Here is a 25,064-nt window from a genome sequence, read left to right as displayed (position 1 = left end):
GGAATTGCTGTCTTAGTCAAAGGGAGGAAAACTCCCGGTGCTGCCTTCTAGTCAGGAGAAGGTTTGTGAGTGGCACTGAGGGTAAGTGCCACATCTCTGTGCACGGTGGTAGGAACCGTGCCTTACTCCAGGACATGCAGGGGGACTGTCAGCTGCTGAATAGATTTGCACTGTGTGGATTTCTGCTCAAAATGCTTTATGCAGACACATTTCTTCTGTCTGGAAGGATAAAGACGGGATACATCTCCTGGTTCATGGGTTTGCATGTAAACCCATTCCAGGCCCCTTCACATACCGGGGTATAGTGTGGGTGCACAGCCAGGTAGGAGCTCCTCAGCCCTTGGTCATCAGCCAGCACAGAGCATTAGCATTGCTCTTGTTTCTAAAAAGCTGCACTAATACACACTTAAGGGAAATACAGTTACTCAGCTCTGGTTTGTAAATGTTCAGATAAAACTCCAGAAGGACGTGGCTGCTTCCAGGCCTGTCTCCACAGCCTGCTGAGGAACGTACTTTGCCTCATCATGGACTTGACAGCTAATAAAGATCAAAGTGGTGCTTCTCAAATACTCCTGAGAAGTTACGAAAGAATATTAGGTGAATGTTTTCTGCTGCTTCAGAAAAGTCAGTGGGATTATTTATGTATTTGAAATTGCACATGCATTTAAGCATTCTGCACTGACGTGCTGCCAGCTGTAATTTACACTGTCAGCTCAGCAATGTCTGCTGTGACCCCTGCAAACAAGGAGTGAAGCAAAGGGGGTTGGTTCCCAGCACTGCCTCTCACTGCTGAAGTTATAAAAAATTGAAAACATCAATTATTTAAATTCTGATGTGAAAAAAAAATCTAGTTGATGTGGATCCAGCCCTCCAGGTGGAAGCCTTTTCTTTCACAGTCTCTGGCTTTTGCCTCGGGGCTGTCATCAAAAATGTGACTGTGGAAGGAGCCAGGAGTTAGTGAGCAGGGACATGGCAGCAAAGGAACTGAGCTTTTCCCAACATGGGGGACAGGAGAGGTTCCCTCAAATTTATGCAGGGCTTGGGGTAGGAGGACATTTCTAAGAAGACAGGGACAAATTTTTTGCCTGATGGCAAAAATGGAACTGTGAGATGGTTGGGGTATTTGGTGTTTGTTGAGGAGTTACTTTCATGCCAAGCTTCTCATGAATGAATTCCACAGTGAAATATATTTTGAAGTCCATTATCCATAAATACACAATACACACAGAATTTGGCATCACAAAATAGATTTTATGATCAGTAGATTTCATTGAAAATGTTTGTTTACTATTGTACTGTAAATAGGAAGTAGCAAGATTCATTAACCAAAGATATGCATCAAAATGAAGTTAATACATCTATGTCTTAGTTTTGGAATGACATGCATTCCATCACATTTTTAGAAATCTTCAGAAAAAATGCCTAAATACGCTTTTAGAATGAAAGATAATGAGCTTATATTAATAATTGATGAAAGTGTTTAATACTTAATGCTGTAGTCAGAACAAACAGCACATATTTAGAAGAGAAGCACCATATTATTCATACACAAAGAAAGATTTGATCTGTAACTCTGTTTTCAGTGGATAGTTGTTGAGTTAAAAATTAACTGTCCTGCTGTCAGGATATTAAAGTGGTCAGAAGTTAAGGAGGGAGCACTGCTTATAGCTTTGCTGTCTTTAGATATCAGAGTTAACTGCACTTGAGTGAAATTCTTCTTTGGAAGGACAATTTGATCACATTCAGATTGGCCAGGGAAAAACACTTCCAACCATGATAAAGAGGACTTTGGAATACTTTATCCCAAAAATCCATTCAAATATTGTAGAATACTTCTGGTTGATTACTGGATGAATGCAGTAGAAATTTAGTATCTGTTCTGTAGTTGGTTGAAGTTACTTTGATGCCTTTAGGTTCCATGTTGCATAACCTTGTTTTGTTCATCAAACCCAAACATCTCCCTACATATGGTGGCCATTAGTTCCTTGATTTTCATCCCCTTTACAGAGCAAGGTTGAAGATGTTATCAACAAGTAATCTATTACCAGAAATATTTCATGAAGGTGCATTATTGAATTTTGTTCCAATCTCCTTCAAGTATTGTTATTTTACCCATGATTTTACTAATTTCTTTAAATATATTCATATTCATTTGCAAGTTCAGTTTATAACTATTAATCATAATATTGTGTTTTCAGCCTGGATGTGAATTTATTGCTTTCAGCAATCCAGATTTTCTATCTATTTGATATGTAAATAGCATAGGTTGGTTTCAATAGCAGCAGTGTGTGTTGGCTCATGGAACGCAGTGGTCATAAGGTAGAATGAGCAGGGAATTGCCAAGTCTGAAGGTTGGAAGATTCTGGTATTACTGAAATTTTATCATGGTACTAACTTGGTGTAGTAACATACCAGTATGAGGTACTTACAAATCTTTGAATTAATTATAAAAGATGAAATATGGATGGTAATAGTCTATGAAATGCAGCCTGCTTTGGGAGCTCTCATGTTTCCATTTCCCAATTAAGAGCCTACATATAAAAATAATTATAAGAAAATACTAAGATCTGTCATCTCTCTGGGGAGATAGGCTGCAACTTGATGAGAAATCACTACACAATCATAACCCTGTACTGATTCTATCTGTCTGGTCACCTGCTAAAAATATAGTGTTTATTTCCTGTACAAGACAATTATGTCCTATCTTAATAGGATGGAATTTCCCTCCATTTTTCCACTCTGCTTTGAAGCCCTCCATTTGGTTCAATGTAATTGTTAGTCATTTATACATGATGAAAGTTTCTCTGTCTTCAGGAGTCTTCTGTTACAGGCACAAAGGTAAACTGAGCTTCCACAGGTATTTTTGAAACCTGATTACTGGCTAGGCTGGGGTGATTTGGAATTAACTTCACTTCCTGTGATGTAGGGACATGAGCGAGGAAGTACAAATCAGTGTAGAGAAGTGAACAATGTACGCAGTAATAGTTCTGCCATTGATGGCAGAAAGCTGTGTGCATGACTAAAGGTTAAAGGATGTAATTTTAGTTAAGCAAACAAATTCATTGAACACTATATAAAGCTTGTATAATTTTTCCAGCTTCATTTCATATATCTTTGACACAGCAGAAGCAGCTGAGATGAGCTGTAGGTGAAGGATTAGGCACAGGTGGAATTGCCTGTACTGCCCAGGGAACATCCCCCTGAAGTGAGAATGCATCATGTCATCCACACCCGTTTGAGGGGCATGGATGCCTCAGCATGAGCTGTACTCCCAGCCCCATCCTGGTGCCTCCTACAGAGCACACCACTGTGGGCATGTCAGCTCCTTTTTGGGTGTGAATTCCCACTGTTCCTGCCCTGCCATGAGTGGGTGCCTCCTATTCTCGTGGTCTTCCTGCTCAGCAGCCACCAAGACTGCTCTCCTCTATGGTTATGTTCCCAAAAAGCAAAATTTAATCAACACAGAACAAAAGCACTCTAATGGAAAAGAAACCCCACCAACTCCTCAAATAAAGAAAGATTCAGTGTTCCCATAGTTCTCCTTAGCATTATCACATTCTCTCAGCCTCCTTTGCTATCCAACCCCTAGCAAGGAGCAGTTTGTAGGGGGAAAATTCTCATCAGAGAATTCCCCATATCCTTTGCATCTCTCCTTGGATTTCACTTCAGAAAGAGGAGAAATCTTACGTGGTTGTAAATCTTCTAGTAATCAAATACAGCAATTAGAGATATTTTGCGTGTTACACTTTTTCCCCTCCTAATTTGTATTTATGATACGATACTGACATGAGGAATCATTACATCTAAGGTGCCTGCTATGAATTCAAACTTTGTGCCATGAGAAGGTAATTATAGCTGGTTTCTCAGCATGCTGCCAGAAGTTCCTAATCATATTGCTTAGTAAGTTTTCGGTGTTTGGCTCTTGCAAACATAGAAAATGAAAGTAAATGTGAGGATATCTTCTGCTTTATCTTTACTTATATACATTCTTCAGATAGCAATTTCTCAGCTCACTCTGATACCAGCTTCTCCTTTTTCAGGCCAAAGAGATCTATTTCAGGGAATTTCAGCTTTCAGGTACATAAATCTGGCAGCCATAGTACTCATAATGAGTGTTTTATCTTGTGCAAGAAGGTCTGAAATTCCACTCTCGGTTGCACTTCTACAGCTTGGTGGGATCACAGGTGTGTAACAGCCAAATCCCGTACAGCAAATCTAAATTTGATTCCTTCCTCACTGCATCTTTAACTCTTTGTTTAGCTTATGTAAGGCCGTGGTTTTGTGATGGCAAGTATGAGCAAAGGTTATCATTACACAAGGATAGCTTTGACAACATTTTCAAGCAGCTGTGACCAAGTTTTTCTTTAATCTAAAACACCAAACAAGAAATTCTGTCATTTATAAACACTGCCATGCATGCAGGGACATTGTCCTTGCCATGTGACAGCTTCATGGGTCATCTGTCTGATACTTAATTCAAATATGAAGGGAACATAACTAAGATACTGAAATGTTTTGTATCATTGCTGCCTTAACAGTATCTTTTAGTCTAGGTCTTCAGAGTTATGCTACTGGATTCCACATTGGTTTATATACTAAAGAGATAAAAACCTAGGCAAGGCCTAATAATCTAAAAAACATACAGTCAATTTTAAGAGTTTAAATACAATTACAGTTATTAGAGTGCTGGATGATTTCCAGTATTTCCAAAATTTGAACTCTTAATGGGGTTTTATGAGGTTTTTCTGCTGATTTTGGTTGCAGGAGAAATTGAAGAAGAGCGCTGACTAACTTTCATTGTTTCTCTATGCCTCAAATAGAACACCTGATTGCCTTACCTTGCAGTTTCTGTATGGCAATGCTGTGAAAAAGCTTGTGGAGGGTGATTGCATGCCAGTGAAGGTCTGCACAGTGTTGAAGGCTTAGGCATTTTTCTATTTTTTTTCTTTTTCAGCAGTGCTATGCCATGCCATTATTCTGATGCTTATAGTGAAACTAGGTCTTCATAACAGCATCACCTCTTCCCTTTGATTGCTGTGGAACTGACTCTCTGCAGCTTTTTCACATCTGATGGAAAGATAAATAATTGTTTGTTAGTAAGATCCATCCTTACAATTGGTACTCCTCAGCTGATGTCCCAGCATGGTCTTTTCCATCCATCTTCAACTTTCTCTGTTTCATCAGCCCTTTTGTGCATTTGCTGAATTGGTGAAGACATGGCAAGCTGTGCCCCCACATTGGCAGCAGTTGTGCACAGCCAGGTACCTCCGTTTCCTCCCAGCCCCTTCCAGGACCCAAATGCTTACAGCACGTGGGTGGCTGGCAAGGACCCCGTAAGCAGGGAGGTGGATGGTCCAGAAGCACAGCTTAAATCCTCCAAACTCTTTTCAGAGAATGACTGCTGCAAAAGCTGGAAAAGGCTGTCATTATTGTTATTTATGATCTTCATCAATCACATAGACAAAGGGATCGAGAACACCCTCTGCAAATTTCTCAGATGACACCAAGCTGGGTGGTGCAGTTGGCATGACACATCTGAAGGTTGGGATGCCATCCAGAGGGACCTGGACAAGTTCGAGAAATGCATGGGATTCCCATGGGGATCTCATGAAGCTTAAGAAGACCAAAAGTAAGGTCCTGCATGTGGGTTGGAGCACCCCCAGTATCAACACAGTCTGGGGGATGAACAGATCGGGAGCAGCCCTGCCAGAAGGACTCAGAGGTACTGGTGGTTGTGAGGCTGGGCATGAGCTGGCAGTGTGCTCTTACAGCCAAGAAAGACAGTTGTGTCCTGGACTGCATCAAAAGCAAGTCAAGAGCAGCTGAGGAACGGCCATTCCTGGGCTGCCCATGGCTGGAAGTCTGGGGGAATCCCTGTGAAAGGCATTTCTTTCCTGACTGGATTCTCATCAGAAGTCTGTGTGCCCACTCACCTGGTGTGTTTGACTCTGAAGTTTGCTGTGCATGTTAAAACAGGTCCTTGCTTCTTTTTGTGGCAAAGTTTGCGGTTCACACATGTAGGGATGGGGCCAGCACACCACAGCCTGATGGCTGGATCCAGGTGATGCTGCTCTGGGGCTGTGACCAGATACCACAGCTGCTTGACTGCTTCCTCCAGAAGATAAATGAAACAATAAAAACAGAGCAAACAATAAAAACAGATCAAAAAATTTCAGTCAAATTATGAAGTCTTATTATTGTCACGTTACTATCAGTTGATTATATTCCTGTCTGTGTCTGTCACCAAGTCACAGGAGATGAATGTTGCAAATCTGGAGTTTATATCAGATTCTCAGGACTCACTGAAGAAGTCTACCATTTCTCTAGGTGGGTTTTTATGGGGAGGATATGTCCTTCAGCTAATCTTCAACCTACGCTCACTTGTCAGGATGCACAAAGCCTTTGCTAATTGGATTACTGTGGTGTATTTGTTGACAGTTTACCTCTCAAATGCTGTACATGGCCTTCACAGCAATCTGCTATGCTTTTTCTTAAACCCAGGCAAAGAGTTTTATCTCATTATCCTCCTCCTGATGTTCATAAACTAGCTACTGTTTAAAGTTCCACAGTTTTCTCGGTCATGTCCAAACCCTCCTTGCCCTCACCCCGAGGTGCTGCGTGTGGGATGGTCTCTGATTCAGCTGACCTGCTGCGAGTGCTGGGGGTTCAGATGCTTCATCTGGAGCCTTGTGTCTTATCCTCCTTGCCCATGGAAATATTTGCACTGATCAAAAGTCCTTTGCTGTCATGTGGAAGCCTAGCTACAGACTTAATGTTGTGTTTCTTCTTTTTAATTAGTTTTAGAATTATTTGACAGGACTCATGTTCTTGCTGGGTGCTCCTGCAGTGGAGGCACGATGGGTGCTTTGTAGAAGCAAGTAGCAGATCACACACCAATGTAATCACTTAGCTCTGATTTCAGGAGCTACCTTAGTAATTAATCTCCAATACACTTATGAATTCAGCTTTTCCAAACAGTTCTGCATCTAGGAAATCCTCCTTACTGATTATGGCATATCTTCTTTTGCTTCTCCATAAGACAGCTGTGGGGCTGGCTTCTTCTTCCCTTCATTTAGCCACTCCCCTCATTTGCCAGCTTAAGAGTCTATCACTGATAATTTTACACTTTCTCCCCAGATTTTGATTTAAAAAACAACCAGTAAAAGTAGCACCTAGCTAGAATTCAGTAACCAGATAACTCAGGCAGTAAGCTGTTTCAGGATGGTTCCATTCTCAAAGTTACATTTTTACACCTGCTGGCTCTTAATGCCCTTGGTGTCATGATCTCTATCTGAGATCATGGTGGAAGATGGAGAGAAGGCAGGTTTTTGGTTGTGGGCTGTACAGTACGAAGTCAAGGCCTGTGGACATGAGAGCCCTGCAAGCACAGACTGTGGTGGGACAGGATTGCAGCTGTGGGACAAGTGCTGCCCCAGCTGATGGCCAGCTATAACCTCAGGATGTTTTGGGTTGGAAGGGACCTCTAAAGATCAGCTAATCCAAGCCCTCTACCATGGCTAACATCGGTTTCAGTCTCTTTTTTTCCAAGTTGAATGTCATTAAATAGTTGTTGTGAAAATGACACATTTGACCCTGACACCATGCCTGCTAAGCTCCTGTTTGCTGTCAGGCAGCCTGCTTTGGGTAGTGTGGGTGCCTGCCTGCCCCTGGCACCTGAGCTCTCTGCCCACCCTTGGCAAGGAAAGGTGCTGTGAGTATGAGCTATCAGGGTGTCCACTGGCAGAGAGATACACAGTGAGCACCTCAGTTTTCCTGTTGGCATCCTGGTTAACAACAGACTGGTCCAAAGTTAGGATTCCCTTTATTCCAGCACATGTGAAACCTCTTTTATTGTATTTTATTGTGTATGACATTGCTCTGTCAATTTTGAACAGTTTCTTGAATTATTTTCCTGGGATTATATTGATGGTATTTCTGTTGCCACACCTAAATGGGAGTCACAATTCTCCCAGGCTTTTTGAAAACCTTTGTTATAACACATTTTCTTATAATCATGGGTAAAACTGAAATAAAAAATGTGGGATGTGAAGTGTAATTAATCATAGTGGAGGTATTTTATATTATAATTTTATAGGTACATGTAAAACCCCTCCTCAGTGATATAGCTAAATTCCCACACACTGTCATAATTGTGAACATATATATGCATTGCAGATCATTGATCTGACAGAAATTACACACATGGAGGTTTGTTTTCATTAAAATATTTTAAATAGCAGTTTATTAAACAACAGCAGATTTCTCTGTGACCATAGTTTACAATTTTGTTTTCATTAATTTAGCCAAGTTGAGCCTTGTGTAATGCAAGGTTTGGGGTTTTTTCCCCATTGTTTAATTTCAAAAAGATTAGCTGGATAAAATTTTAAGCTGCACGAGTACATTCTCATTACCCAAACATACACTTGCTAAATGTCAAAACAACCCATATGTTAGACTACCCCTTAAGTGGTTGTGGTTTTTTCTCACTGGAAACAAATCAGATAAGAAAAAAGGAAGAGAGAAATGAGGAGAAAACCCCAAAACCTTGCCTATAAATTCTTTGTGCAGAAGATAAAATCATAATGAGATAGTATTTTTTTCCAGTATACATTTTGTTCTGAAAATCCCCTCACAGTGTTCACAGCAGATCAAAGGTGAAAATAGAAAAAAAAAAAAAAATGCAGGACATCTGAAATGAAATATTCTAGATCTTCCAAAACAAAAAAAAAAGAGATTTAGCTTCCAAGGATCAAGGTAATGGGGCTCCTTGTCTCCTGTCTGCAAATAAAAAACTGGGAAACAAAACTGAGAAGCAGTAAGACTGAATTATGAAAGACATGTTGGACTTCTGAATATATATTTATCATGCCCTAATTATACATTTTTGTTTTCATCAGTGGATAAACAATGAGAAAGTGGCAGGAAGGATGATTGGCTGCAGAGGCGAGGGTATCAGGATGATATCCTGTTAGGAGGGAAAAAAAGCATGAAGTAGTTTCTTGTGTCTCTATTCTTTGTGTTATGATGATTGAAAGTTTCGACAGTTGAGCACCAGACTGAGGCACTTGGCCTTGAACATCAAGATAATTACAGTTGTGCAGAGCGTGGTGGGAACCACAACTTCATTGTTGTTGCAAATGCTCTTTTGTTTAGAGCATCATGGTTCAGTGGCTGCATCGCAGCCCTGCCCCTCCTGGGGTGGGTTTTGTTCTGCTCCCGCACTGTGCGGTGCCCCCGGAACGCGGCTTCCGAGCAGCCACCAGCCTGAACCCTCAAACTCAGGATGAAGATACTTTACTTCAGACTGTCTCTCAAATTCTCCATAGAGAAGCTTAAGAGATCTTTTATACAGCATTTTCATATAGTATAATTTAAAAGCATGTTTTAATTAGAGGCCAGCTTCAAAGGTTCAGCACAACTGATGTGCATATTGTAAGAAAGAAAGATATGAAGATGAATGCCTTATATTAATAATTAAACACATTCTAATTGACACAAAGAAGTGTATTAACTCTAATAAGATGGTAATCATTTAAGGTTATTTTAAAATTGAATGGTATTTAACAAAAAGGCTGAATTTTAATTCACTGGACTGCTGTAAGCAGAGTTAAGTACAAGCTGTGAAAGCTGGCTGGATTAATTTTTTATGAGTCAATTTAAAAACACTTTTCAAGAAAGTAATTTTTGAATTTCCATCTGTTCTGTAGGTTTACAAATACATGGATTTTGAGATTTTCTGTGCAAGATATGTGTGACATTACACTTTTTCATGACTCATTAAGAAAAAGTCAGTTTCCCTGGTTAAGTTGCTTTTTGTTTTCAGTTTGTGTTCCTGTGCTGTGTACCAAATATTTTTGAGATTTCTAAAACATAAGATTACAGGATTATCTTTTTAACCTTAATCCTTTTAATTTGATAAGAAAAAGGGGTATTTTTGATTGGGTTTATTTTTTCAGAATTTTCTTTCAATGTATAACAATGAGAATTTGATAAGCATCAGATTTTGCCAGCTCTGCCTATGCCATGATGCTAAAGCACTGAACTACAATTCACAGTAAAGACATTTAGACAGTGCTTTTAAGTATACCTTTCTTTTAAGCTGATACTTCTCATATAAAATAAAATATAGAGCTCTGAACTGCTAGCTTCCTAACATATACTTACAATGGTAGATTGACTTTTAGCATGGTTTTCTCTTGCATTATTAATATTTTATGGCTTATCTTCAGTTATTCTCACTAATTGGCCATTATGCTTCTTTCCACCAGAGCTTCTGGGACCACCTAGGGTGTGAAGGGGCATAGTTTGATTTTGGTGCCTGCCTGGTTCTAAATTGCCATGATATTTACCATAGCACTGGATTACACAGAAAATGGGAGAGTGAGATTTTCCCGTAAAAACTTGTAATTTTATGGAAAACACAAAATGTGGGCTCTCACCAGTCCTCCTTTAATGAGACATGTGGAGTTATCTGCTTGTGGGGTCAGTCCCAGCGGGCTGCTGGAGACAGGGGGATATGGCTTCTTCTGTGTTTCATCTCCTGTGAGCTGAATTGTCATGTCTGTAACAGTTACATGGAGAAAATTAAGTGGGTTCTTAGTGAAATAAGGACTGAACTCTCCTAAAGAGAAGAGCAATGTTTGCCCTTGAAAGGGAGACATTGATCTTCTTTTCTGCATATTCTTTAGCCTTCACTTTCCATCTTCTTTTTGAGGGCAGTTATTTGCAGATGTGTTGCCTTTTTAAACTGCTTTGAGATGCTAACTTGATCAAAAACAAGTGCTAGCTAGAGTTTTGCTCTTGCCCACTAATTTAGGAACTGGGAGTTGCAACCCTTTGGTGATCTCTGTGGAAAGCAGCTTAGGGAAACCAGGCTGAAAGTGAGCAGGAAGCCTGATGGTGCCTGAAAGTGTGTCTGGTTTTCCAGCTCCTGAGTTCCTGTTGATAAAAGATGTTATTGCACACACACCCCTACCACTGCCACCACACCTTGCTTGCTTTCCTCATTCACATAAATAGTTTAATGTATTTTGAAAAGCCCAGTGAGAGGCCAAAACAGCCTGTGGAACAGCAGCCTTGTGGAGTTAATGGTCTTGGTGGTGGAATTTCGTGCCCAGGACAAATTGCAACTCTATGGGATGAAATAATTTTTCTTGTTATCTGAGCAGAAGCACAATGCTTCTGTCCCCTTCTACCTCAGTGCTGCCCATGGAAGGAGGTGAGAACTAGGCCTGGCAGGTGGTTCCCATGCTGAACTGCCTGCAGGCGTGCAGAGATGAAAATATGGATCAGCCTGCAAAGGTTGTCCCAAAGGGCATCTGTCCCACCAGCCATGGTGGCTGCTCCAGCTTTTGGCTCCCTCCATCTGCCCCTCCTTGAGTAACACTACTGGAGAGGAATCAAGGGGCACAGAGAGCCTAGAAAACAAAATGTAATATCAAATGAATATATAGTAAAGATAGAGAATGATTGTGCCTCTTAAAAATAAATGGAGGGAGGGATATTCTTCTGTAAATGAATGTGTTATGCAAAGGGATGCTTTGTTCTTACACCTCCAGCTTCTTCACCAGTTTTAAGGTGGGATTTTTAGGAAGAGATTTTTTCCAAGTAATAATGCAAATTGCAGACACAATGGCATAATCTAGTTTGAGGTTTATCTTTGACATCTATAATAATGTTATCCCCCTGATAATACATCCAGAGATAAAGCTTAGGCTTTTATTGAAAGGCACTGCTTCATCACCATATCTTACACCAAATCACTGCAATTTGCATTATGATGAATTATCTTACATGTAAACCTGTCACAGAGTTCAACATAACAGGAAATTTTTGTGCATTTCTTTTTTCTCATGTGTAGATTTGTACTGTGTTTAGCTCTGTGAGAGAGACAGAACCTAAAAGGTCTCTAAAGCTTTACCTTACAGGTCAAATGCAGAAGGAGATCACACCTTGTGAGGGCCCTGTACATTACAATAAAACTCCCGATAATTTCGAGAGCTTAGTGACCATTGTGAAGTCAGCCAAGACTAAAGATTAAGATGTTAAGAAATTACCCACTGGACCCCACAGGGCAAAATTTGTTGTTAAGTAAGTGTGGCAGGCTAAAGGCTTGGATGCTAAAGGCCTTTTCCAACCAAAATGATCGTCTGGTTCCATGGGTTTTTCTCCTCCACCACATCTAAAGCATTCAAAAAAAAATGCTTTTCCTCAGCATTTCCTCAAAAGCCTGGGGGTGATTATGTCTGGTGCTGTGGGAGCAGGCAGCAGGGGGAAATCAGAAACACTGTGTGCACCCTGCCCACTGGCCCATTGCAGGACACCAGTGCCCAGGTTTCACACAGGGATTTCTCTTCATGAGTTTGCCATTGAGCATGTGCCCTACCTCTGCAAAACAACCATCTGGGGATTTTTTGGAGGTGTGGCACCAATCCATGGGCTGTAATATCATGAGTTACCTCTTTTTTTTTTTTGCTAAACTGTATGGTGGGCTTCAGAACTGGGTGTTTTTTTAACTGGAGAATATTTTACTGTGGCACCTGGCTCCTTGGTGCCGTCAGGAAAAAAAAAACCACAGTACTCGTGATAAATCTTGGTTTCACTTCTAGTGCTCACAGCATTCTGGCCTCATGACTGGAAAGTGAAAGGTGAGTTGCCTGGTGTAGATAGAGTGGAAACTTAATGCCTTGGGAATTTTTAATACTCAACAAATACACAAGGGAGGGAACACAGGCATTCAGTTGTGACTTTTGTCTATGCTCTGTTCTTGCTGCCACTGGTGGAAATTGTGTAGGAAAATGAGGTTCAGTGGTTATGCAGCATTGAGCATATATCTTCTTGAGATCGTGCTCCTAATTTCTGAATCCACAGACTAATTCATTTCTCCAACAGATGTGCCCCAAATATCACTAATCCTCCTCAGTATTGTTTCTTCTCCCTCCCACCTCCCCCAATTATTCCTTCTCATTTAAATGCAAAAACACAAAACAGCCCAAATCATCAATCAGTCCATCCTTCTCTGCAGGGTGTCTTTTGTTTTGCTTTGTTTTGTGACCAGAGAAGGGGAGGAGTCCAGGGAAAATGGAACATCTTTGCTCAGGCTGATGCTGCTGGAGGAACCTGGGGCTGTTTTGGGGCTGTCAGAGGGCCAGGCATGGTTGCAGTGCCTGTTCTGCTTGTGCATTGCAGCCTGGAGCAACTTGAGAGATGGAGACCTGCTTTTGCTGCTTTAGCTTTTGTGAAACACAGTTTAGCTTGGTTTCCAGTGGGGAAAGATCAGCAAATACAATGGGGTCCTGGTCTCTCCCTTGCCTGTTTGGCCCATGAAGTATTTTCATGGTGGTCCTCCTCCTCACAGGAGCTTGCAGGAATTCAAAACAGCCAGGGTACAGAGGTTTTCCTTGAGGACCTTGGTGGGAAGAGGAACTAGGAAGGCTCAAGTAGCATCATCCTAGTGAGATGTGAGTTGAGATGTGAGTTGAGATGTGAGTAGGAATATGAGCTCCCTCAGAACAGACATTTTGGGCTGGAATTTGACCACCAAGAGCTCTCATGTACCTTAGGGCCAGCAGATGACACCTACAGCTTCAGAGCCAAATAAAAGAAAATAAAAAGCCTCTCTCGTTATTTTAAAGCATCTCATGATTAAAAATCTTAGGAACCCTTATATAGCTAAGTCTTGTGATTTTTGAAAATCTGAATTGTGAGTTATCAGGGATACCTAGGGGGAACTTTATGGAAGAAGCACAGGGAAAGGAGAAGTGTGATGGTAAAGGAGAGGTATAAGAGATATGTATTTGTATCTAAAAGAGAAGTGGTAAATCTGCACATTTTCTTCCCACCATCTCAGAACTTAGTGCTTATGCCCACAGAAAACCTAAAGCAGATGCAGAGATAAAGGGGTGATTTCTGGAGTATCTTATTATAGAATCATTTCTACATATCACCGCAGAGAACTGCTTGGCAAGCTGTATGCATAGTGTGACAGGAATGTTTTTGCTGTTTTTGATTAGTGTTATAAGGTCAGGTTACTCTCTTGTAAATACATAATATTAAATCTGGAATGGTTAGCAACTGAAATTCTGCAGGACAGCTGCCACTGCAAGTCAGCAGTTTAAGTGTGTGTGTGTGGAGTATGTCTATATAGGTATTTATGTATTATTTTACTTTAACTATTTCTCATAATAAGTCTTTATAAGACAGAAAGCAGCAAAGGAAGCAGAAAGCAAAAGAAAGGAGAGAAACCCTAAAATATACCTTAAGTTGCCGTTTCTCCCTATAAGAGGATCCGGGATAATTTTAATTAACCTCCATCAGGCCCAGTTTTAAAAACATAAACAAATGAGTAAAAGAAAATACTAAATTGTATTTTCAAGTTTAAAGGTTTAGTAGCAGTGTCATTTAGAAACCTCACAAAGTCATAACCATCAGTGTCAATAGCATGGAGTCTCTGAAGTGACAGCAGGGGTTTGTCCCTTGATTTCTAAGGAACCCAGATTTTATGTCTGTTACTCAACACTTCTGAGTCACTCATGTAAAATGGTACATGAATTTAGTTGTCCCCTAATTAATCTCCCACTACACCAGTGGCTTCTAACTTCTATTTGAACCAGTTTCTCCATCATTCAGAATGAGCTGGCTAATGGTTCTGGGTAGCTGCTCTAGAACTTCTCTCATAAACCCAGTAGATGTTTGTTTGTTTGTTTGTGTCACATTTAATTGATAATTGGCATTTGCTGCCAATTTGCTGGGAGGTAAAGCTGACCTCCCAGTAGGTTCTGAGGGTAGACTCATGCACAACAGAGCCACTGAAGTAATTAATTTCCCTTTATGGACAAAATCCAGTGCTAATTTTTATTATTTGAATTGCACCTATGTTTTACGCAAATTTTCCTGCAGTACAGTTATGTACAATCAGTGGAGATGATTATCTGCTAGAGATGTTGGTCCAGGTCTCCTAAGACAAGAATTGAGCCACTAGACTCACACATGAACCATCTAAAATGGCTTAAAGCTGTATTTCCATAACAGTTAAACCTTTCTAAGAATTCCTGGGTGCATGGTCCTGCCTCCTTCCCATGTGCTTGCTGTGCTATTCATTCCATCAGTTCTAGAAGGGACTTAATCTGAAGATCAGTAACACTTCAATAAAGAAATGAATGGTGTTTTGCCATCTTAGCTCTACAAATCTGTCACTGCAGGATTACATGAATGCCTGCACAAGGGAGGGGGAAGAAACTGCAGCATGCTTGGGGAAAGGAGGGGACTGTGGTAACTCCCACTCATCTGAACTATGGTGAAACCACCCCTAAAGCACAGAATCCCAACCTCTTTATCTCTTGTCCCCGAAGAGATTTCCAACCTGATTCTGCAGCTAATTTGTTTTTAACAACCTTCTTATTTCTTAGTGCACTGATTGCTTTGGTGCCTGTTGTCATGTAAGGTTAGTAGTGCTTTAATTACTAGAGGAAAAGGAGGATTGATTTCCCATAATGTGCAAGACAGCAAGTACATTTTTAATGTAGTTGGTTCTTTATTAGGGCTAATGGTCAATAGGAATTGTTTGAAAAATTTAGTTGTTCTATTTCTTGTTTTTTCTCCTTTTGTCTTAATTCTTGTGGATTCTCCTTTCCACATTAAAGTGTATAATTTTAGGTCAACTGCTTAAATCGGCTTCTCAACATGCTGTTTATTCTGGCAAAGCAACTATAAATATAGAGAAAATTAATATGTGTCTAGAGTGTGTGCAGGATGAGGAAAAGAGAAAATAATCAGTTCAAACAATTACAGACAGTGAGTAAAAAATTAATGTATCCAGGGAAACTGATGAAAAAAGAACATCAGTGTAAATTTGCTGCTTCATGTAAATATATATTTAATGTACTGTTTCAGTTGAATACAATCAGAGAATAATAAAAAATTTTGAGGACTAGTCTCTAAGCCAGTGTATTGATGAAACACGCTGTAGTAAACTGATGTGAAGAGGGATTCTGTATATATTTGGATGCCATCATCTTGTTTCCAGCAAGCTTTCAAACATTTTCCATCATTGTTGTAAAGTCAAAGAACTCATCAGCAAAACCACAATCAGATTGCTGCAAAGACCAACCATTGATGCACACCAGTTTGTTGCTTGAAACCCACAATGTTCAGCTCATGAGGCAATTGTGAGATTAGTCTCTATTTTAAGACAGCTTATTTTTATTTCTTTTCACTTTTTTCATCACCATTTATTGTTTACTAGTTAAATTTTCATTACTTTATTTGGAATCAGTCAGAGGGAGACCAAATCTAGCCAGTCTGTATTTGCCTGTTCTTGTTATTTTGCACCTGCTATCATGGTGTCCTCACTTACATAAACTTAACAGGAACTTTATGACTAACATCTTCGTAACATTAGTCCTAAAATCGAAGAGGATAGGTATGTATTAAAGATAGGATGTTTGTGAATAGGATGCAGTGTCCAAAGCAACATTTTGATCATAAGAGCTTCAAAAACAGGAAGCACTACATAAAGGGCTGCAGGAAAGCCACAGGACTAGTAGCTTTAAAAGTCATCAGTATTAATTGGGAGCCTATAAGTTCAGCTACTGCCATGTCACAGTAAATAATTTTGTGGCAAGGGCAGAATCTTTTCAAAGCCCAGGAATCTGCTGGCAGATAATAGGCAGCCACGGCCCGTGTTATCTGAGAGTGCATGCTTTAGCTTTAGCAGCTGAAGAGGATGAGCTTCACATCCCCTGCTTGGATCTCACAGAGCTGTGATGTGTAACTGGTTTGTTCAGTGATTCCTAAAATGCAAGCCAGTGTGAAAAATGAAATTATATTAGTCAAGGAAATGCTGTGAGGAGCAAGGGAGGGTTTCACAGGCTGGGTGAGTGGCTGGGCCATGCTGTTATTGCCAGTCAAACAGGATGACCCCAGGCTGTGTGTGACAGCTATTTGGGCTGTGTTTTTATCACCCCAGCCCCTCCAGACCCTCACTGCACAGCAGCTCTCCCTCTCCTGTACTATTTTTTCCTACCAGACAGTAAGGCCACCCTTTTGATGGCATGTCCCAGCCCTCTGACCTCCAGCTGCAAGCAGGCACACTGGCACTTTTCAAAGGCTGGCACAGGCAGCTCCCTTCCTTTCCTGCTCCTCAAGTAGCTCTTCCCTTAGGGCCTTCTGACTCCAGCTCCAGCCAGCAACCAGCTCTTCCTTCAAGTCCCTGCAGGCTTTGGTTCAAATTCTGAGGATGGTTTTTAGGCTGTGCCTCAAGATTCCTGCAGGGCAGAGCTGTGGGACAGCAGTGTGTCCAAGGGGAGGTGGCTGCCCTTGGAAGTGACAAACCAAGGGTGACACAACTATGCCAGTCCTGATCAAAGCAGTGCTTCGAATTCTTGCTCATTTGGCTACTCAAAAAGGCAAAAATGCTCTGTTTCTAAATAATTCCAGGCACTTCTGGAGAAAAGGGTAATTAAGGTTTCTAAGTTTAAAAAACAAAAGATTTTTTGGTAACCTTTGTGCTGCAAAGTACAGTGACACCTTGGATTTACTGTTCAGATTTCAAAACCACTATTTCAATATATTTTGGTAAATACACATAAAATATGAAAATCCAACATCAAAGAATATGAATCAGGTGCAGTTCTCATTTACATTACAGACTTAAGAGAATTCAGAATAATTTTAGTAACTGGGACATCAATGATGCTACAACTGAATAAATATAGGACAAAGAATCTTGAAGTATATTATTTTAATTTACTTCTTTACACGTGATAATAAAAAGAAGCAATAAAAACAATACAATATAGCTCTTCTGTAAACTTTTCTCTTAAATGGTCTTATGCCTGTATAGGTATCTAAACAAATGGTCTATATATTCTTGTTATATCACAGAATTAATTCAGAACCATCACTGACATCCAGCTTAGGCTTTTGTATTTCACCTCTGTATTGCCATGACATTTCCACAGCATGCTGCAATGCCAGGAATCTCTCCTTTTAGCTCACCCTTTTTGCTCTCTGTGTATTCAAGCCTCCATGTTATTTGCTTTTACAAAATACATCATTCTGTTCCCAGAAAGCCTTGAAGATTACATTCTTCCCTGAGTCAGAGAGTTATTTCACAAAAGTTTCTTCTTTCTATAGGAATTTTGGTTTTCCACTTTTTTGAGAGTTTTGGTACACAAGATATGTGTGTAAGGGCTGTGCTCATGCAGTGGATCATCAACAAGTGCTTGATGTAGTGTCCTCTTAAAACATCTGATGCTTGTGTGCACCATATCCAGCATACCAGGGGAATGTCTTGGTGATAAATACAATTTTTTTCCAAAAGAAACACATTATGGAGTGTTTAAAAACATTAAGGAAAGTGTATCAACATTATCTTGCCTGCTATGTAGAGCTGATAAATGGAAACAGGGAGATATTTATCAAGTGATTTTAACAGCATTTCACTTTAAAAGTGAGAATATAGGAACATGAGTGCTGAAGGGGAAAAGCTCTAGGCACAGGCTTGGACTCAAGGCTGTGTGGGTTGTTAATTCAGAGTAATGCACAGAGCACGTCCATCCTCCAGAGCTGGCCCCACCTGGATGGGGTGTGCCTGGCTCCTGATCATAGCAGCCTTGTGTTTGCTCCTGCATTTTTCCAGCTTACCTGGTCTGAAAGGCAAGTGATGTTGGTGCAAGAAGAAAAAGGCAGCAAAGCTGGAGAGCCAAAACCACAAAGCTGCCCACCTCACCTTATCTCAGAGATCACTGCCCTTGGGGCAGTGGCTAAACCAGCTGCAAACCGTGGCAGTTTACAGCCTGGCACAGAAAAGAGGTGCAGACCAGGTCTGGGTGCAGCAGTACTGCTGGCTTCAGCCTGCCTCCCAGTGTGGGCAGCTTTGGCATGGGAACCTGTGGGAGCTGGCTGTGGAGCACTGAATGGAACAGAACTTTCCATTTAAATTTACCTTTGTTAATGAGTCACTGCCCACAGCTCCTGCTGCTTTTACTTTCCTGCAGGAATGTGTTTTCATGGTTTTAACTGTGCTTGAATCAATCACAGGACCATGGAATGGTCAGGGTTGGAAGGGATCTCTGCTCCTCCAAACCCCTGCTAAAGCAGGTTCACCCACAGCAAATTGCACAGGGTCACATCCAGATGGGTTTTGACTATCTCCAGAGGAAGACTCCACAGCCTCTCCAGGCAGCCCATTCCAGTGTTCAGTCATCCTCAAAGGACAGAAGTTTTTTCTCATTCTCAGATGGAACTTCTTGTTTTTCTGTCTGTGCCTCTTGCCCTCTGTGCTGTTGCTGAGCACTATAAAGAGCCTGACCCAATGTAATTGTATCATCTGGTGGCGACTGGTCATGCAAACATTGAAGTATTAGAAATGTATTCCTTCAGCTGCTGTGTTGAGTAGTATTGCTCTACATTTAATTGTCAGAGACCGTTACTGGGTTACACTCAACTGTATATGCCACCTCCAGTTTCTCTGAACAGTTTTACATGTGGGATGTGAACAAACCATAGGAAGACACATGTCAAAACATTAATGTTAACTAATTAACTCACACAGAGAGTTTGGCTTTCTGTACAATGATAATTCAGCAGTTGCTTTTGTCCCAGCCACAGCAGATATTTAAAAATTAATATCCTCTGTACATTATTTTTTTTAATTGGGATTTATTCTCAGATTCTGAGCAAGCACAGGACAGAAACCCATGGCATACATACAAAGCAAGACACCACATTATTTAGTATTGTATTTAACACATCCTACTACATGCTTTGGGGATGAATAAAGACAAATTATTTAGGGGTGAAACAACTTCGCAGGTGGCACACAGAATCCATAACTTCTGTGGAGAGTTAAAATGCCCTTCTCCAAAGGGTTCAGAAAATTGTCATCGCCTGCAGGATGCATGTGTGGGAAAAGGTGGAAGCAATCTCTATGTCATCTGTGTCCTGCTTATTCTTGCTATAGACATTTTGAGAGCTTGTCATGAGCTCAGCCATGTCCTGTTGCCACCATGGGTAGTAAAGCCAAATCCCATTCAAGACATAGTGCAACCATTTATCTGTTTTACACAGTTCAACTATAGTGAAACACCAAAACAATTTGCACATATTTTGGTTGGGAGAGAACGTGCCGGGTTTTTACCTCCTCCCATCTAGATCTGTCACCAGGTCTGTATTTGTCACTCAGTTTGGAAGCAGACAAAAAATCTGAAAACCACAGGCCAGTGTTGTTGGATATTTGCAAGAGTATTGCTCAGCAAAGCATATTCCACACTTCCCTGAAAATTCAGACTTGAAGAAGATGCAGCATTCTTACCCCCAGCAATCACTGTCTTGTAGCTCAGTTGCTTAGGGGATCAGTGTAGAAGTTTGGAAGCAGCTTGATCTGTAGCAGAACCGCTTGGGTAGCTGGGTGTCGTAGCTTGGTGCTGGGGTGAGGTGTCACCTTCCCTGACGTCTGCTTCTCCCCTTGCAGGAGAGTCCTGCGAGGTGAACGCGCGCTCGGGCCGCTGCGCTCCGGGGGTGTGTAAGAACGGAGGAACCTGCGTGAACCTGCTCATCGGGGGCTTCAAGTGTGAGTGCCCCCCAGGCGAGTACGAGCGGCCGTACTGCGAGATGACCACCAGGAGCTTCCCCCCTCAGTCCTTCATCACCTTCAAGGGGCTGCGGCAGCGCTTCCACTTCACCGTCTCCCTCATGTAAGTCCCAGGGGAAGCGCTCTGTGGCCGAGGGCTTCTCGCTCCAGCCTGGGATTGTCACATACCAATACCCACCAAAGACCTACCCCTGAAGGTCACTGCAGGGACTCCTGACAGTGACTCCTGCGAGCCGTGTTATTTGAAAGCATTTCATTTTCTGCCCTGCTGTGGATGTTTCTATGCTGCTGACTCACGACCTCCCCTGTTGTAACACAGACTGGTGGAGTGGGGAGAAGGGATACCAGGACCACTCTGGCCACCCATCACTAGCCTTCAGCCACAGAAGTGCTGGGGTGAAAGCTTTTACTAGCTGGACCTGTGGCTTCCTGACCTTCAGCCCAGCTTCAGAACCAATCCATTTTGTTCTTTGCTTGGGAGCACTCGTCTCATCTCCTATTTCCCCACCTGTGAAGGACCTGGGCATGTCAGACATGGCTGAGCACAATCTGGTCCTTCTCAGATTCTTGCTTTCCAGTGGTCCCCAGCCTTGGGCTTGGGACTACCCCAACTAATCCATCTCCTCACTTAGCTCCTTCTGGCCGTCACACCCAGGTCCTGCTTCTGGTCCCATCCCAGCTCCCAGGCACTAGTCTTATCCCCATCCCATCTGCCCCAACATGTGCATGTTGGGCAGTCTTCTTCTGGGCTCTCACTTTTCCCCTGGGGGTGCTCAGGTAGTCAAGGAGAAGCAATGATAGCAGCCACAGTCATGGGCAAGGGCTCTTCCTCACTGGGAAAAACCCCTCTTCTGGAGGAGACTTCTTGGCTCAGGCATAGGGCTTGCTTGGTGTGGAGCCAGAGCTCAGGTGCACAGATGCCTCTTACTCTGGGGAGAGGGTGGGTTTGCAGCTTTCCCATGGTTTAGCTGGTAAGGATTGACTTTTAGTTTTCCCTCACAGCTGACTGAGTAAACAACACAAAATGTGTTACTCCTGACCCCAAAGAGCAGAGCTGGGGATTTTTTGATAGGTACCACAGCAGCTGCAAGGGCACACCTGTGTGTGTATCTGCCCAGAAAAAGTGCTCAGGGGGGTCACACAGGCTTCAGGCTTATGTCTTCTCCAGCACCCAGGCATTACCTGGTGTTTCACATCTGTCAGGAGCCAGGTCACTTTTTTACAGCATGTTTTTCAGTGCTGTCCTTTAGCATAGTGTACTTTCCTGAGCTAAGATCCCAGAGAGACTCCTCATGTAATGCTTCTGTAAATAGAAGTAAGTAATGCCCCATCCTTGTAAATGTTTAAGGCCAGGCTGGCTAGGACTTGGAGCAACCTGGTCTAGTGGCAGGTGACCCTGCCCATGGGAGGGGATTGGAACTAGATGGTCTCTATGGTCCCTTCCAACCCAAACCATTCTATCATTTTATGATTTCTACCATTTTATCTTTCAACTACCTTAATCCTAAAGTCAAAATTTTATGGAATCTTGAAATTTTGGTTAAATCAGAAAGCACAGACATGGTTGCACACAAGCCAAGACAAGGAAATGTTGTTCCTGTGAAGATTGTTTTAAAGCATCAGGTCTAAGTACACAGAAAAACCGAGGAGCAAAAGGCTCTGTTGGATTTGTCCAACCCACAGTGAGAGCAAACAAAGGCGCAGTCTGGGCTGGCTGCCAGCATGAATTGCCTGCACTACCCTTGACTTGTCCCCTCAGCCATGAGGTGTCATTTTTCAGGCTTTTGGAAAGAGAGCTTTGACGTTTAGGGTGCTTCAAGTTAGAATGACTCAAATGCCCTGTGTAGGGGTCATTGAGATATAGCAAAGTACTGTACAAAGGTAGTCCTTACACTAGAGTTTCTTCACTATCTTTAGAACCACGGTGGCTTATTTAGGCATGAGCTAAACACTACTTACTCCACTCAGTGTGACTATAAGAATTCTAGGCTATTATGAGGTTCATCCCCCACTGTCTGGAATGGCGACACATTCAGCTTTTCATACCTCAAGTTCACTTTTATTTACACTAGCTATTTCTTTGTTTTTTATTACCTTTAGTGGAGGAGGAAAACGTTATGTGAGGATCAGCAAGAATTAGCCAAATTAGTTTAACTGCTAAGGATGATGATTTACCATTATGCATTTTGTGATTTGGGAGCATTTGTAAAATCCCAGGGTGTCCAGCTTCCCTCGATCTCAAGTGACTCATGACCCACTCCTAGCAAAGTGCAGAATATTTGCATTGTCCAGTCCCATGACTAAAATGGTTTTTTTTAAGTATTTAGGTTACTGACCATGCATGTCTTTCTGCACCCAATATTATGTATCTTCCTTGCTTAATTCCAACACTTACTACTCCTTCACTCCAAGAGACACTGTTAGTGGAGAGGTTTTCTCATTATTTATGCAAAATTCTGTAGGAAAGAGAATATTTTTTTCTTTGTCATGAAATGAAACATATCCCTTCTATTAAAAAACAGCATTTTTCCCCCCCAGGGTGACAACCAGACAAGTTCAAAAGCAATAGTGCTTTTAACCACAAGTATAATATAAAAGTTGCTTTTGACTAGTGGCAAAGAATGGAACTGAGCACAGATAAAGAAATATACAAAATGGCTTAATAATGTAATAGTTTAAAAAATAATGGTTTCATACTTAAAATTATGGTAAGAAATTATACAAATATGAGAAAATATATTAAAAAATAACTAAGCTTTCTGATATTGCTGCCAGACTAAATCTTCTTCCTGCTCATTGAAGAAGTAGCACTAGTATTATTTCCTTTTCCTTTGCTCATATATATTCTGGATAGATGTGATCAAAATATTTGGGTGAAGCAGTTATCCATGAAAAAATTCTCTTGGGAAATATTTTACAAGAATTGTATTCCTTTGGATGAAATATTTGATGGTGAAAAGTGAAAACTAAATCTGTGTTTTGATAATATTAATATTATTTTGATATTATTTCAATACAATTGAAATATCAATGGTATTGCTGTAGTTGATTTAGTTTGCTTTTTACTTGTATAATATTATTATAAACAAAACTAGAAATAAATATGTATATCAAAACTGATTAAAAGTAATCAAAACATTAATTAATATTTTATGGACTATAATGCATATTCTTTGAAATTTGAATTTTACACAAAATATCAAATTTGTGACTTACGTTTTTTGAACCAGAACAGTTAATTATCCTTCAAAAACATTAAAAAATATATGAATAAAATTTCCAATTTCAATGGAGCTCAAACTCTGAAAGGTCTTTACTCAGTGTGATCCACAACATATGTATGTCTGACAAACAACTTCTGGTAAAAATTACTTTTTTTGTCTTTGAAGCTCTTTCTTTCAAATACCAACCCTGGTATTCTAAAATACTGCTTTGTTCCCATTCTCTGAAATGCAGGTTTTGCTGCATCACGTGAGAGTCTTGCTATTAGACATGATATGGCAGGCACAAGAGTAATTTCTTGTGTCTGTGGAAGACAGATTTCATTAGCTGTGTTCAGGATTTCATTCATTTGTAGGAAAAGTGGTTTAATTGAAATCAGGCGTATTTCCTGAAGTTCAAGATACAAAATCAAACTAAATTGCCATTGGGAAATGCAAGAAATTCCCATGGTTTCTCTCTTTTTCTCTATTTATCTAATATTAATATTTGTAAAAATGTTTATGTAAAGTGTAATTTCTTTTTATTTTGTTGCACTTCTGGGTAGATAAAAGCTGTGTGGACTCTCCAGAGGTAAGAGTATTCAACTAAAAAATACAAAATACTCACAACAAGCAGAAATTTGAAAGAAATGGTCTGTGCTGACAAAAAAAAAAAAAAAGCTTTTTAAAAGTGTGGTTGCCCCTTTTTCTGCAAGAAAGATACATCCCATATTAGTAGCACAAGAAAAATAAAACCCAAATGCACCTGTTGCTGCTGATCTAGTGAAATCATTTCAGTGTTTATTTTCCTTCTTCCAATTGACTGAACTGTTGATTGACTAACTTATTTTCCACATGGTTTTATTAAAGAAATGCTTATCCTTCTTTCCCCTTACCTCCCCATCAGGCTTTTGTAACCAGCTGATGTCTGTCCTAGGGCACTATAGCATTTAGATGGCAAGCAGGCAGCAAGGATCCCCCTTTGAAGTGAAAATGCTTTGTAGCTGTCAGACTGTTTGCAGAGTGTAGCAGTGCTGCTGTTTGGTGAGTGTCAGATACTGCTGTTGCATCTTGTGTCTGCCTAATTTTAGCGCTCAAGAGGGTCAGCAGATCTCTGCAGAGCAGATTTCTGTAATTTCCATCTGCTTGCCTCGTTGATTGTGAAAGAGTAGATTTATCCTGTGACTGCCTCCTCAGTTTTACAATTTTCTGTCTGAAGATTGATTCAAAGGCTTGTTTATCTGCTAAACACAATGCCTTCTTTCTTCTGG

General features: G+C 40.9%; 1 protein-coding gene across 1 annotated transcript in view; it reads left to right on the top strand.

Moving 5' to 3' along the window:
• CELSR1 (cadherin EGF LAG seven-pass G-type receptor 1) overlaps nt 1–25,064 on the top strand; it is a 161,264-nt gene that overhangs the window by 67,669 nt on the left and 68,531 nt on the right. Inside the window, exon 3 of the mRNA XM_031507931.3 lies at nt 20,474–20,696. Coding sequence (XP_031363791.3) covers nt 20,474–20,696 — 223 coding nt within the window. The remainder of the gene's footprint in view (nt 1–20,473; nt 20,697–25,064) is intronic.

This window comes from Lonchura striata, chromosome 1A (assembly GCF_050655825.1).
Source record: "Lonchura striata isolate lonStrDom1 chromosome 1A, ASM5065582v1, whole genome shotgun sequence".
Classification (NCBI taxonomy): domain Eukaryota; kingdom Metazoa; phylum Chordata; class Aves; order Passeriformes; family Estrildidae; genus Lonchura; species Lonchura striata.
This window is presented reverse-complemented; position numbering and strand designations above follow the sequence as displayed.